At 42.1% G+C, this 14,427-nt stretch overlaps 1 protein-coding gene across 2 annotated transcripts in view; it reads left to right on the forward strand.

Moving 5' to 3' along the window:
• Positions 1-14,427, forward strand: part of MYO5B (myosin VB) — a 255,729-nt gene that overhangs the window by 159,932 nt on the left and 81,370 nt on the right. For both annotated transcript variants that reach the window (XM_073680474.1, XM_073680475.1), the window contains exons 7-8: positions 3,596-3,677; positions 10,700-10,807. In XM_073680474.1, coding sequence (XP_073536575.1) covers positions 3,596-3,677; positions 10,700-10,807 — 190 coding nt within the window. The remainder of the gene's footprint in view (positions 1-3,595; positions 3,678-10,699; positions 10,808-14,427) is intronic.

Consider the following 14,427-nt stretch of genomic DNA (forward strand, 5'->3'; position numbering starts at 1 on the left):
TCTCTGTGTATCCCTTTCTCTCTCTGTGTATCTTTCTCTCTCTGTGTATCTTTCTCTCTCTCTGTTGTGTATCTTCCTCTCTCTCTGTGTATCCCTTTCTCTCTCTCTCTGTATCTCTCTATATATCTTTCTATCACCATGTTTTGCTTAATCATAAACATTTAGACTTCTATATATCTATACAAAAAATGAAGCAGAACACATCATTTTTTGGACAGCCATTGGGTCTGCGCAGTATTCTATAGCATCACCATATGCCGCTGCGTTGTACTCAGGATCTTTTTGTCCACATCCATCCCTGTCATCTGCAGGGCTCACAATTTAATTCTCTTTTCCCTGGCACAAACTTTAAGAAACTTTGCCTTAAAAGAAAGTAAAAGTAATTGAATTAGATTTAGATTTGCTTCTATCTGCTAAAGTGATAAAATGTTGACAGAATCTCAGCTGGAAAAAAAAAACCATCTGACGATTGAAGCCACTTTCTCAGTGAAAGACAAATGTCCCTTCACTCGCCGCCGCTCAGGATGGAGCGTCTCGTGTTTTTCTGCCAGATTGATTTTTTTTTCTTTTTATAAACTTGTGATGAGAACAAGGACGAGGAAGGAGCGAGCAGTCATCGCTGCTGACCCGAAGGCCGAGTCTCTGGAGCAGAAGCTCCACACTGCGTTAAGTTTTATGTTGTGGATCTTGGGCATCAGCATCCGTGTCCGTGGACGGTGCAGTCACTACGGCACTATTCACACCTCACATTCATATTGCCTTTGCTGCAGTTTTGTGAAACAATTCTACAAAAAAAACCCCCAAAAAACGTAATTTAACCGTGACATGTGACTCGAGTGCAAAAATTACCTGCCCTTGTATGCTCAGCGTCTGCCAAACATTGCACAGAAAATATATAGTGTGTGGATATATACATGTATGTTATAAATTAACCCTTTTCTGATGTGGCCAATTTCAGTTTTTGTACTTTCAGTTTTTCTTCCCCTTCTTCATGAAGTCATGCAATGTACTGAAAAACTGGAAAAAAAATTCCAAGTGGGGTGAAATGGTGGAAAAAAATTCAAAATTTTGTCATGAGACGTTGTGTCAAGTCACACAGAGGACTTTGCGCCAGCTCTGAGAAATCAAATGCAACGCCAGGGACTGCGGATGGGAAAAGATTTGCGGGCCTCTAGTTTAGTCGTAAGGTGCTACTGACCTGGACTCTGGATCGGAGTCCGTAAATCGATCCGTTCATCTCTATGGCAACCCATTGGTTGACAGCAGCATTAAGTGGTTAACAGCAGCAATCAGAACTTGCTCCAATCGCTGCTACTTGTGTCTGATTTTGGCTGTATAACACAGCCAGTGCCTGCCATGATTGAGTGGGCTTAGCTCATGAGCCCGACCCATAACCCGCACATGAAATAAGACGTAGTCTTATATCCTATGCTGGGAAAGGATTAAAGTTTCTGTACTCTGAATCCAAGATGGGTGCAGCCGTGGCATAGGGATCATTTGTAAGTCTGAACCATGCCTCCGCAGTTCAGGAAAGTTAGACAAGGCGTGGTTTACATTTACCCCTGCGTACCCCACGCCACTGCAGAAGCCATCTTGGATGCAGGGACGCGTCTGCGCGTTATCTTAGGATTAAAAATTCATGATGGTGGGAAAGACAATGCTAAGATGTGTTTCAGGCACAAAATCTTGTGCCTGAAACGCGTCTGAGTATTATCTTATGGTTAAAAATTCATGATGGATAAGAGAACGCTCAGACGCATTTCAGGCACAAGATTTTGTCTGAGCATTATCTTATCCATCATCATGAATTTTTAATCCTATATCATGAAATCAAATTTTGAAGATTTTATCGAACTTGCCCACATTTGGATTTTTTTCTTCATATTTTACCATTGGTCAGTGGTTTCCTTGGAGCAGCAATGCTACTTTGTGAACGGTTTGACAAATGTATAACACGGTGAGGCTTTAAACTTTTTCTTACTTTATGACTGTTGCGGTCCCATAGTTAATCTTTATTACGGCGATGTCAGACGGCCATATAACTCGAAGCGAGATCAGAACGCAGTGTGTGGACTGGCCAGCGGCTCTCCCGAGAAAATACATGAAGCTGTCACATTCTGGTTGGGAGAGCCCCCGGCAAGTCCACTTACTGCATTATGATCTCACACTGATTTATATGGCGCTCTTAAAGTGGTCTTTCTGCTGAGGAATATTCTTTAAAGCAGTTGCCCGGCCCTTTCAGGACCAAAAAATATCCCCTCCCCTAATGATCCCACTTTTTTTGATGGAAGAGGAAACCAGGAGACCAAGCGTGAACCCTAGCACTGCAGAGGAGCAGCAACACATCGGTAGGTGAGTATGTATTATTTACTATATATATTTTTTTAAGACTATTCTGGGTCCAGATGCTGCACTGCGATTGGTTGCCATAGGCAGGCAAACTGCTCTGATAAATGAGACCCGTGGGTGCAAAATAGCGGGCACAAATTAATGGACACTGAAAGGGAATCTGTCAGTAGGATGCCACCCCCAAACTATAGGTACATGTACCTCTTTCATAGACAAGTCCAAGTAATACCATTACATTGTTAGTCTGTTTCTCCGTTATTGAGAAATCAGCGTTTGAATTGATATGTAAATGAGGATGAAGAGCTATGGTAGATCTGAACCCTCTGTCACTCCAGCTCTATTCCCCGCCCAGCGCTGCCTCCTCATGCTTAAATGACAGCGTCTAGGCTGTATGATTTCTGGCAAAGGAACAGTCAGTCAAGCAGGAGGACTCTGTGTATGGTGGTGGGCGTGGAATAGAGCTGGAGTGACAGAGGCTTCAGATCTATCATAGCTCTTCATCCTCACTTGCCTATCTATTCAAAAGCTGATTTCTCAGAAACAGAAGAACAGACTGGCCACGTCAAGGTATTGCTGGACTTGCCTTTGAAAGAGCGACACACGCATATAAATAATTTTGGGTGGGTGAAATCCTGCTGACAGATTCCCTTTTAAGTGGAACCAACAGTCCCATTATAAGTCTCTGGAGTCTGTTGGGTGACATTGTATGATCTGGCACTGCATTGTGGATCTCCCTAAAAGATTATCTCTGCGAACGCAAATTGTATGAAGACCACCAATGATCTTGTTAAGATCGACAGTTTATGGGTAGAAATGTGCCCATGCATTGGCCCCGATTCAACATCCTACTTGACCCTCTTTTTTAGGAGTAGTGTTGTTTGGTTGTTAGGATTTTTTTTTCCCAACATAATTGCAGCATTTTTACTCGTTTCTTTCACCGCCCGTCATTTTTAGGGGTTTAGGTCAGTATGTGTTTCATTACCCGGATCGTGCAACTCTGCTCTAAAAAAAACAAAAAAAAACAAAAGGGGCAAAGAAAGCAAAAGGCAAAAAAAGGGGCAAAAAGTCCAAAAGGAAAAATATAACATCTAAACAAAAACGTGACTTAAAAAAAACAAAACGCAAATACATGTGGCTGATCAGCATTGAATATGTCGCCTGTGTGTGAATGCTGCAGTTAACGTTTTAATTGTTTGCTCGTTAAGATGTAAATTGCTGTTTTAACCCTTCCATGTTCCGTTTCCAGGCGGAGGACGAGAGGAACTATCACATCTTCTACCAGCTCTGCGCTTCCTCGGGTTTGCCCGAATTTGCCGATTTCTCACTCTGTAAGTAATTTTTCACAGCTCAGCTTTTCGGCGCTCATAAACGGCCCGTTAGAGGCGAGAACAAAAATCAGTAAAATCCATTAGATTGTCATAATGAATAATTATAGCCCACAGATGTGAGCTCTGATGTAATTATACCAGAATGTGCATAATTTACCCCATCGATAAACTCTATCAAATAAAGCGCTTTATTTGCTTCAACGGGGGTAAATTATCAGCCCACTCAGCAGTTTGTGTTCTGCTGTGATATAATTGTGAGGGGTCCGGCTATGTATTTTGCGCCCCCCCGACTGTAACATTTCATTAAGGCTGCCTAATTTAGGATTAGTTTAAACATTTTCTAAATGAAGGCTTTGACTATGAGGTTCTCTTTTTTAATCCTACGCTGTCTTGGTTATATGCACGCCGAGCCTTTTTTTTTTTTGCTGATTTATCAAAGCAGAAACTTAAACTTTTGAGGTGCTTTGAGATTTGGAGAGTTTACGCTTAGTTTCTGCTCCAAAACCTCCTAGAAAAAAAAATAGGTGTCCACAAAGCCTTAGGGCAGGGATGTCACACTCAACTACACAGAGGGCCAAAATGAAAAGCTTGGACAAAGTCGCGGGCCAACCAGTATATAGAATAATGGGCCCCACATAGTCCTCCATACAGAATAATGGCCCCACATAGTCCTCCATACAGTATAATGGGCCCCATATTGTCCTCCATACAGTATAATGGACCCCACATAGTCCTCCATACAGTATAATGGGCCCCACATAGTCCTCCATACAGAATAATGGGCCCCACACAGTCCTCTATACAGAATAATGGCCCCACATAGTCCTCCATACAGTATAATGGGCCCCATATTGTCCTCCATACAGTATAATGGACCCCACATAGTCCTCCATACAGTATAATGGGCCCCACATAGTCCTCCATACAGTATAATGGGCCCCGCATAGTCCTCCATACAGTATAATGGGCCCGCATAGTCCTTCATATAGTATAATGGGTCCCACATAGTCCTCCATACAGAATAATGGCCCCACATAGTCCTCCATACAGAATAATGGCCCCCACATAGTCCTCCATACAGTATAATGGGCCCTACATAGTCCTTCATACAGAATAATGAGCCCTACATAGTCCTCCATACAGAATAATGAGCCCCACATAGTCCTCCATACAGAATAATGAGCCCCACATAGTCCTCCATACAGAATAATGAACCCCACATAGTCCTCCATACAGAATAATGAACCCCACATAGTCCTCCATACAGAATAATGACCCCACATAGTCCTTCATACAGAATAATGGGCCCCACATAGTCCTCCATACAGAATAATGGCCCCACATAGTCCTCCATACAGAATAATGGCCCCACATAGTCCTCCATACAGAATAATGGCCCCACATAGTCCTCCATACAGAATAATGGCCCCACATAGTCCTCCATACAGAATAATGACCCCACATAGTCCTCCATACAGAATAATGGGCCCCATATAGTCCTCCATTCATTATTATGGGCCTTACATAGTCCTCCATACAGAATAATGAGCCTCACAGAGTCCTCCATACAGAATAATGGCTCCACATAGTCCTTCATACAGTATAATGGGCCCCACATAGTCCTCCATTCAGAATAATGGGCCCCACATAGTCCTCCATACAGAATAATGGCCCCACATAGTGTGCCATACAGAATAATGGCCCCACATAGTCCTCCATACAGAATAATGGCCCCACATAGTCCTCCATACAGAATAGTGAGCCCCACATAGTCCTCCATACAGTATAATGGCCTCACATAGTCCTCCATACAGTATAATGGCCTCACATAGGGGTGGTAGTTCTGATGTCGCGGGCAAATAAAACCACCCTGCTGGCCAGATTTTGACATGTATGCCTTAGAGTATGTGCAAATGGATGTTTTTTTAGGAGTGTTTTCTAAATCCTCCTCAAGACTTGGAAGCTCTGCTCCAAAAACTCTGCAAAAATGACTGACTGTATGCACATACCCTTAAATGTTAAAGGGGTTGTCCATTCTCAGGCTTTGGCTCACAGTCTTTTGGAGGCAGAGAAATCTAACAAGTTCTCCAAGTGGAAAACCGTTAAAACAGCAGCATTTCTTCCCTGGAGCAGTTTTGGGGTATTTGAAATGTTTTTTGTTAGTTTTTTTTACATAGTGTCTTGCAGACTTTTGACTGTGTCAAGTTTGGAGCTGATTTTATTAGAAATCCTCCTCAAAGAAGTAACCGGTCAATTCTTTGTTTTTCTATGGTGATGTTTTGAAAAACGTCATCTGAAAAAAACAAAACAAAAAAAAAACCTCTCAAGAAATCTTCTGGAGGAACCGCAGATTAAAATGAATTAAAAAATTATCCAAAAAGTATTTGATCCCGATTTTGGAGCGGATACTCTTTAAAATACTCTTTAAAAAAAAAAAAACCTCCATGTGATCCCAGATCCATTAAGCGATGGTCACCTGAATTTTGGTATAAAACGTTTTGAAACTGAAATTTGCAACTTTTGGAATTCTTACACCAGTCTTTCCCAACTCTTCCAACTTTTAGAAAAGTAGGCCGGGCGGGAGAGGGCATGGCCAAGCTCTGCTGTCAAGTTAATAGTAATTTTCACCACCTTTTGGTGTAAATTATAGCAAAATTGTATGGCAGCCCGTGGTTGGCGTACATTTTTGGCAGTGACACACGGCTGTTAAGAGGCACCAAATTCTTAATGAATTCTGCACATCTTACTCCAGCTCTCTCTGCATTAAAACTGGCATAAAAAATGGCAGTGTTAAGTAATCGGGGCTTAATAGCGCCACACTGTGCACTGGTTGTCTTTGGTATTGCAGCTTAGTCCAGTTTACAGGTAGCTTCAGAAACAAACAATTCCAGAGGTGGCCGGTTTCCTAGGCAAGAAGCATGCACTTTGCAAGCTGTCTGCATGCGCTCCTCCGAAGGTGGATCCGGTCTGCGGTTTCTCCAAAGCTGCCTCTGCTTGCAGCATGGGAGAGCTCTCTGTTCGGACCAATGGCCTGCCCAGCCGATAGTCTGAATGGTCATTCTTAAGAAACACGACGACACCTGGCAAGCAGAATGCCAGGAGGCAAGGGGGCGATGCGCTCCAGAAGAAATGAGATGACATACGCCGTCTATGGTGTCCCAGGAGGCATCCATATTAGTTCCCCCTCCGTTTCGCCATGGCAGTGCTAATGCAGGTGAAATAGGAAGGCTGGACGGGCTAGGTTCTCAAAGGATATTCCCTTTTACATTTATGGCATAGCCACAGGATAAGCCTCTATTAGGGTTGAGCGAGTATGTTCTGTCCGAGTATGCTCCGGCCGAGCTCCGAGTATTTATAGCTGCTCGGTGATATGGTTGAATCGCTCCCGTGTGCATGATTTGCAACTGTTTGGCAGCTTTATTACATGTGAGGAATGTGTAAGAAATAGACGTTCCTCACATGTAATAAAGCTGTCAAACAGTTGCAAATCATGCACACGGGAGCGATTCAACCATATCACCGAGCAGCTATAAATACTCGGAGCTCGGCCCGAGCATACTCGGACAGAACATACTCGCTCAACACTAGTCTCTATCTTTCCCAACCACTTCCCACCTGGTCAGATTATTGGTTGTCCTATTCAGAAGAACCATGAAGGATAGGTGGCAATCGTCACAGTATCACTAGCCACATTGGCCATGGAATTATCGGAGAAAGCTGTGTGACTACCCTAGAGGCACCTGCAGCACCTGGCCATGACTATCTGACCATCGCTTGCACCACTGAGGTCCTGGATTCAAATGTGACCAGTGACAACATCTACATGGAGTGTCTATATTACGTGGGTCATCTGTGATCCTTTTCTATAGATTTACAAGGGTAGAAAAGCTTGACGGACACTATTTTCCATCACTTTACTCCAGAGTTGGTTTATCTTCCATCTTGGGTTACATTTGTGACCATTACGGACTCTCTCTCCACTATTGGTGACCATGAATCTTTGTTTTTTCTGAATTGTTACCTCCCTCCTCTGTCATTATCACTTGTTGTAACACCAAATTGTTTCTCCCAAGTTTCAGCTTTTTCCTGTTTTTCACCTACTCTCTACACTAATTTTAGTAATAGCTGATAAACTCCATAATTGCATAAAAGATAAGAGCGGAAATGAAAGGTACACAATTATTCTTCTCTAGTCAGACCAATTAAACCTGGTCTCAGGTGACTCTGAAAACAGAGAGAAACTTCAGAGAGAGCTTCAAATTAAACCGAAAGTCATCAGTCTCCACAGTTCAGACAGAAATCCGCACTGTTCTCCGAGCAATCACTTATCTCCACTGAAGAAAAAATAACTTTATTCCGGATTTTAATCGTTTGCATCATAATTTATTATTAATAGTTATATTTTACATGGTATTATAGCAGTTACAGTCTTGCACATAGGGGACAGTATTATAGTAGTTATATTCTTGTACATAGGGGGCAGTATTATAGTAGTTATATTCTTGTACATAGGGGGCAGTATTATAGTAGTTATATTCTTGTACATAGGGGGCAGTATTATAGTAGTTATATTCTTGTACATAGGGGGCTGTATTATAGTAGTTATATTCTTGTACATAGGGGGCAGTATTATAGTAGTTATATTCTTGTACATAGGGGGCAGTATTATAGTAGTTATATTCTTGTACACAGGGGGCAGTATTATAGTAGTTATACTCTTGTACATAGGGGCAGTATTATAGTAGTTATATTCTTGTACATAGGGGGCAGTATTATAGTAGTTATATTCTTGTACATAGGGGGCAGTATTATAGTAGTTATATTCTTGTACATAGGGGGCAGTATTATAGTAGTTATATTCTTGTACATAGGGGGCTGTATTATAGTAGTTATATTCTTGTACATAGGGGGCAGTATTATAGTAGTTATATTCTTGTACATAGGGGGCAGTATTATAGTAGTTATATTCTTGTACATAGGGGGCAGTAATATAGTAGTTATATTCCTGTACATAGGGGGCAGTATTATAGTAGTTATTTTCTTGTACATAGGGGGCAGTATTATAGTAGTTATATTCCTTTACATAGGGGGCAGTATTATAGTACACTGCTCAAAAAAATAAAGGGAACACTTAAGCAACAGAATATAACTCCAAGTAATTCAAACTTCTGTGAAATCAAACTGTCCACTTAGGAAGCAACACTGATTGACAATCAATTTCACATGCTGTTGTGCAAATGGAATAGACAATAGATGGAAATTATTGGCAATTATCAAGGCACCCTCAATAAAGGAGTGGTTCTGCAGGTGGGGACCACAGACCACATCTCAGTACCAATGCTTTCTGGCTGATGTTTTGGTCACTTTTGAATGTTGGTTGTGCTTTCACACTCGTGGTAGCATGAGACGAACTCTACAACCCACAGAAGTTGCTCAGGTAGTGCAACTCATCCAGGATGGCACATCAATGTGAGCTGTGGCAAGAAAGTTTGCTGTGTCCGTCAGCGTAGTGTCCCGAGGCTGGAGGCGCTACCAGGGGACAGGCCAGTACACTAGGAGGCATGGAGGGGGCCGTAGGAGGGTAACAACCCAGCAGCAGGACTGCTACCTCCGCCTTTGTGCAAGGAGGAACTGGAGGAGCACTGCCAGAACCCTGCAAAATGACCTCCAGCGCATGTGTCTGCACAAACGGTTAGAAACTGACTCCATGAGGGTGGTATGAGGGCCCAACGTCCACAGATGGGGGTTGTGCTCACAGCCCAGCACCGTGCAGAGCGCTTGGCATTTGCCACAGAACACCAGGATTGCCAAAGTCGCCACTGGCGCCCTGTGCTCTTCACAGATGAAAGCAGGTTCACACTGAGCACATGTGACAGACGAGACAGAGTCTGGAGACGCCGTGGAGAGTGATCTGCTGCCTGCAACATCCTTCAGCTTGACCAGTTTGGCAGTGGGTCAGTAATGGTGTGGGGTGGCATTTCTTTGGAGGGCTGCACAGCCCCCCATGTGCTCGCCAGAGGTAGCCTGACTGTCATTAAGTACCGAGATGAGATCCTCAGACCCTTTGTGAGACCATATGCTGGTGCGGTTGGCCCTGGGTTCCTCCTAATGCAGGACAATGCCAGACCTCATGTGGCTGGAGTGTGTCAGCAGTTCCTACAAGATGAAGGCATTGAAGCTATGGACTGGCCCGCCCGTTCCCCAGACCTGAATCCGATTGAGCACATCTGGGACATCATGTCTCGCTCCATCCACCAACGTCACGTTGCACCACAGACTGTCCAGGAGTTGGCGGATGCTTTAGTCCAGGTCTGGGAGGAGATCCCACAGGAGGCCATCCACAACCTCATCAGGAGCATGCCCAGGCGTTGTAGGGAGGTCATACAGGCATGTGAAGGCCACACACAATACTGAGCCTCATTTTGACTTGTTTTAAGGACATTACATCAAAGTTGGATCAGCCTGTAGTGTGTTTTTCCACTTTAATTTTGGGGGTGACTCCAAATCCAGGCCTCCATTGGTTAATAAATGTGATTTCCATTGATGATTTTTGTGTGATTTTGTTGTCAGCACATTCAACTTTGTACAGAACAAAGTATTCAATGAGAATATTTCATTCATTCAGATCTAGGATGTGTTATTTCAGTGTCCCCTTTATTTTTTTGAGCAGTGTACATATATATATATATATATACACACAGTATAATAGTAGTTTTAGTTATAGGGCAGGTTACAGGTATACTCTCCTCTTGACACATTGCTTGAGGGTCTGACATATTTGGGCGACTTCTTTTCAAACAGCGCAGCTACAGATTAATTCTCCGCTAGTTAGTGTAATGGATAACTGTGATTTCCTTCTGATATCTCGCACATGACAAGTGACTGCTGCTTATGCTGCATATTTCTGGGCTCCACAATATCAGATAGAAGGCTGACATCGGGGTTTCCTACACTCTGCGTCTGGGCTCCTTTTGTAATTTTTTTTTTTTAATCCTTTCCTCTTCACTTTTTTTTTTTTCCAGCTCAAGCCGAGGAATTTTTTTACACCTCGCAGGGAGGTGACACGGCCATTGACGGGGTGGATGACGCAGATGACTTTGAGAAGACCAGGCAGGCATTTACACTTCTGGGTAAGGCTCCAGGCCGGAAGATCTGAGAGTTTTGGTTGAATTGAAAATTTCCATGTTTCACAGCTGCAATACTTCAGATAATCGCACGACCTAAGGGGAGGCCTGAAGGTGTGACACTGATAAATCCCCTCTGGTCAGTGGAGGACGTCTGTTTTATAAGGAATTAACATTTTTTTGATCAAATAATCACCTAAAGATAAGATGATCATAGAGCGTCCTGCGGCTGTAACCCCCAGAGATCAGCTGTAATCTGTGATCCTGTGCTGTCCTGTCTGTATACTCTTTTGCGTCCTCCCCTGTCCAGGAGCTGTGGTATGATCAGACCATGTTTCTGTATGGTCAGACACAGCCATTACACAGTACACAGCAGGGGCACATTTATAAGATTATCTCAGCACAGGAACATTTTATTTAAACACATCCAATTGTGGAAATTATTATTATTCCAAGATCTATTGATTAAAATGAAACCTCTTTAAATAGCCTAATATAAATAATAATTTTTTTTGTGTTTTTTTTAGGCTATATACAGTGAAGGAAATAAGCATTTGATCCCTTGCTGCTGTTGTAAGTTTGCCCACTGACAAAGACATGAACAGTCTATAATTTTAAGGGCAGGTTAATTTCAACATTGAGAGAGAGAATATCAAAAAAAATCAAGAAAATAATATTGTACAAAATTAGATAAATTTATTTGCATTTTGCTGTGAGAAATAAGTATTTGATCCCCTACAAACCATCATGAGTTTTATGAGTTCTGGCTCCTACAGACCAGTTAGACGCTCCTAATCAACTTGTTACCTGCATTATAGACAGCTGTCTTACATAGTCACCTGTATAAAAGACTCCTGTCCACAGACTCAATTAATCAGTCCGACTCTAACCTCTACAACATGGGCAAGAACAAAGAGCTTTCTAAGGATGTCAGGGACAAGATCATAGACCTGCACAAAGCTGGAATGGGCTACAGAACCATAAGTAAGACGCTGGGTGATAAGGAGATAACTGTTGGTGCAATAGTAAAAAAATGTAATAAATAAAAAATGACTGTCAATCGACATCAATCAGGGGCACCATGCAAAATCTCACCTCGTGGGGTATCCTTGATCATGAGGAAGGTGAGAGATCAGCCTAAAACTACACGGGGGGACTTGTTAATGATCTCAAGGCAGCTAGGACCACAGTCACCAAGAAAACCATTGGTACCACATGGCACCTTAAAGGTTTAAAATCCTGCAGAGCCCGCAAGGTCCCCCTGCTCAAGAAGGCTCATGTGCAGGCCCATCTGAAGTTTACCAATGAACACCTGGATGATTCTGTGAGTTATTGGGAGAAGGTGCTGTGGTCAGATGAGACAATAATTGAGCTCTTTGGCATTAACTCAACTCGCCGTTTTTGGAGGAAGAGAAATGCTGCCTATGACCCAAAGAACACCATCCCCACTGTCAAGCATGGAGGTGGAAACATTATGTTTTGGGTGTGTTTCTCTGCTAAGGGCACAGGACTACTTCACCGCATCAATGGGAGAATGGATGGAGCCATGTACCGTAAAATCCTGAGTGACAACCTCTTTCCCTCCTCCAGGACATTAAAAATGGGTCGTGGCTGGGTCTTCCTGCAAGACAATGACCCAAAACATACAGCCAAGGCAACAAAGGAGTGGCTCAAAAAGAAGCACATTGAGGTCATGGAGTGGCCTAGCCAGTCTCCAGACCTTAATCCCATAGAAAACTTATGGAGAGAGTTGAAGCAAAAAGTTGCCAAGCGACATCCTCAAAATCTGAATGATTTAGAGATGATGTGCAAAGAGGAGTGGACCAAAATTCCTCCTGACATGTGCGCAAACCTCATCATCAACTACAAAAAAACGTCTGACTGCTGTGCTGCCAACAAGGGTTTGCCACCAAGTATTAAGTGTTGTTTGCCAGAGGGATCAAATACTTATTTCTCACTGCAAAATGCAAATAAATGTATCTAATTTATATAATGTGAATTTCTTGATTTTTTTTTTTTTTGGATATTTTATCTCTCAATGTTAAAAGTAACCTACCCTTAAAATTATAGACTGTTCATGTCTTTGTCGGTGGGCAAACTTAGAAAAACAGCAAAGGATCAAATACTTATTTCCTTCACTGTAAATACTAATAAAAGTAGCTGAAATTTTAAAAAATAAAAATAATTTTTACTTCACAATTTTAAAAACTTTAAGTTACATTTTTTGAAAGGAAAAAAAAAAATCAAGCATGAAATGTGCATGGAAAGATAGGGAAGGACAGCGGATGATTATTGGAATGTATGACCAGCTTTAGCTTTTTACATTGCTCATATTCGGTCCGAGTGTGAGCCGACAAAACATAATATCACACTAGGACCAATTTTACTCTATGGGGCTGTGCACCTGTCAGATATTTTTTCTTCGGTTCGAACCAGTACGAGGAAAGAATCGCTGCATGCCTGACTTTGATCCGATATTCGGATCTCACTCTGCCATGCAATTGATCGATCTCCCTCAGTCATGCAAGTCAGTGGTCTGTGGAAACCATCGGACTGCACTCGGATGACATCTGAGTGCAGTCCGATTTCCACAGACTGACACAACGGAGAAGATAGAGATTTTTTTTTCTCCATCTTCTTCTTATTCAAGAGAATCGGATCACACTCATCACTGTGGTCGTCTGCACCTACCTTTTGGGTGAGTATTTTGTTTTCTGAAGGAGTTTTGGGGTATGTGTATTCTAGTTCTTTTTCAGGGGGGGTCCTATCTGAAACCCGCCTGAAAAAGAAAAAGCGCTTTAAAAAATGCTAAACAGAAGGACCATGTACACTGCAATGTCAAAATTACTTGCTGTGCATATGTTCAGGCTTTTTCACAAAATAAAAAAAAATAATAATAATAAAAAAAACTGCTGGAAGCAAAAATCAGCACAAGGAATGGCAAAAAAAAATCTTTAGGAAAGACAGCTCTGTCAATTTCTGCTTGAAAAACCTCAATGGATATGCCGGTGCCTAAAAAATGTGTGTACATACCCTTGAAAGTATTTGAAGCTTTTTAGGAGTGTTTTTTTATTTGGAAAGTGCTTCATTTTAAGAGTTTCGATCAGGAGCTGCTTCGAAAATTGACACACACTTTTTCCTTTTTCCCACCAGGCACTTTTCAAAGCCTGAAGTGGAAAAAAAATGCTCGAAAGACTGAACATACGAACAGCAAGTGGATTTAGAATAGAAATGAATAAGAAGAGTCTTTTGAGCCTTTTTTCAGGCATTTTACGGAACTGAACTGCTCCAAAAATCTCTTAGAACAACTCTTTTGTGCATAGACCCGGACTTGAGCCATTGACCGAACGCATGCACTCGGTAGTTCTACTCTATCGACAAACAACCTAGCAGTCCCGTGGATAGCTGCTCTTTATAATCACCAGAATACCCCTATAATTTACAGAACATTTCCGATATTAACATTTGAAGTAATAAGTGGAGGCGGAGGAGTTCCATGTTCCACTGATTTCTTACCCATTAGCTTTGGAGGGCTGCAATTCATTACTTTAGGATTTTTGTTTTTTTTTCTTTCGAGAACTAAATCTTTCTTCTTGAGTAAATTTATAATCCCAATAATGAAGGCT

This window comes from Phyllobates terribilis, unplaced genomic scaffold (genome assembly GCF_046119375.1).
Source record: "Phyllobates terribilis strain yellow unplaced genomic scaffold, ASM4611937v1 Scaffold_1__5_contigs__length_1240528914, whole genome shotgun sequence".
In the NCBI taxonomy this organism is placed as follows: domain Eukaryota; kingdom Metazoa; phylum Chordata; class Amphibia; order Anura; family Dendrobatidae; genus Phyllobates; species Phyllobates terribilis.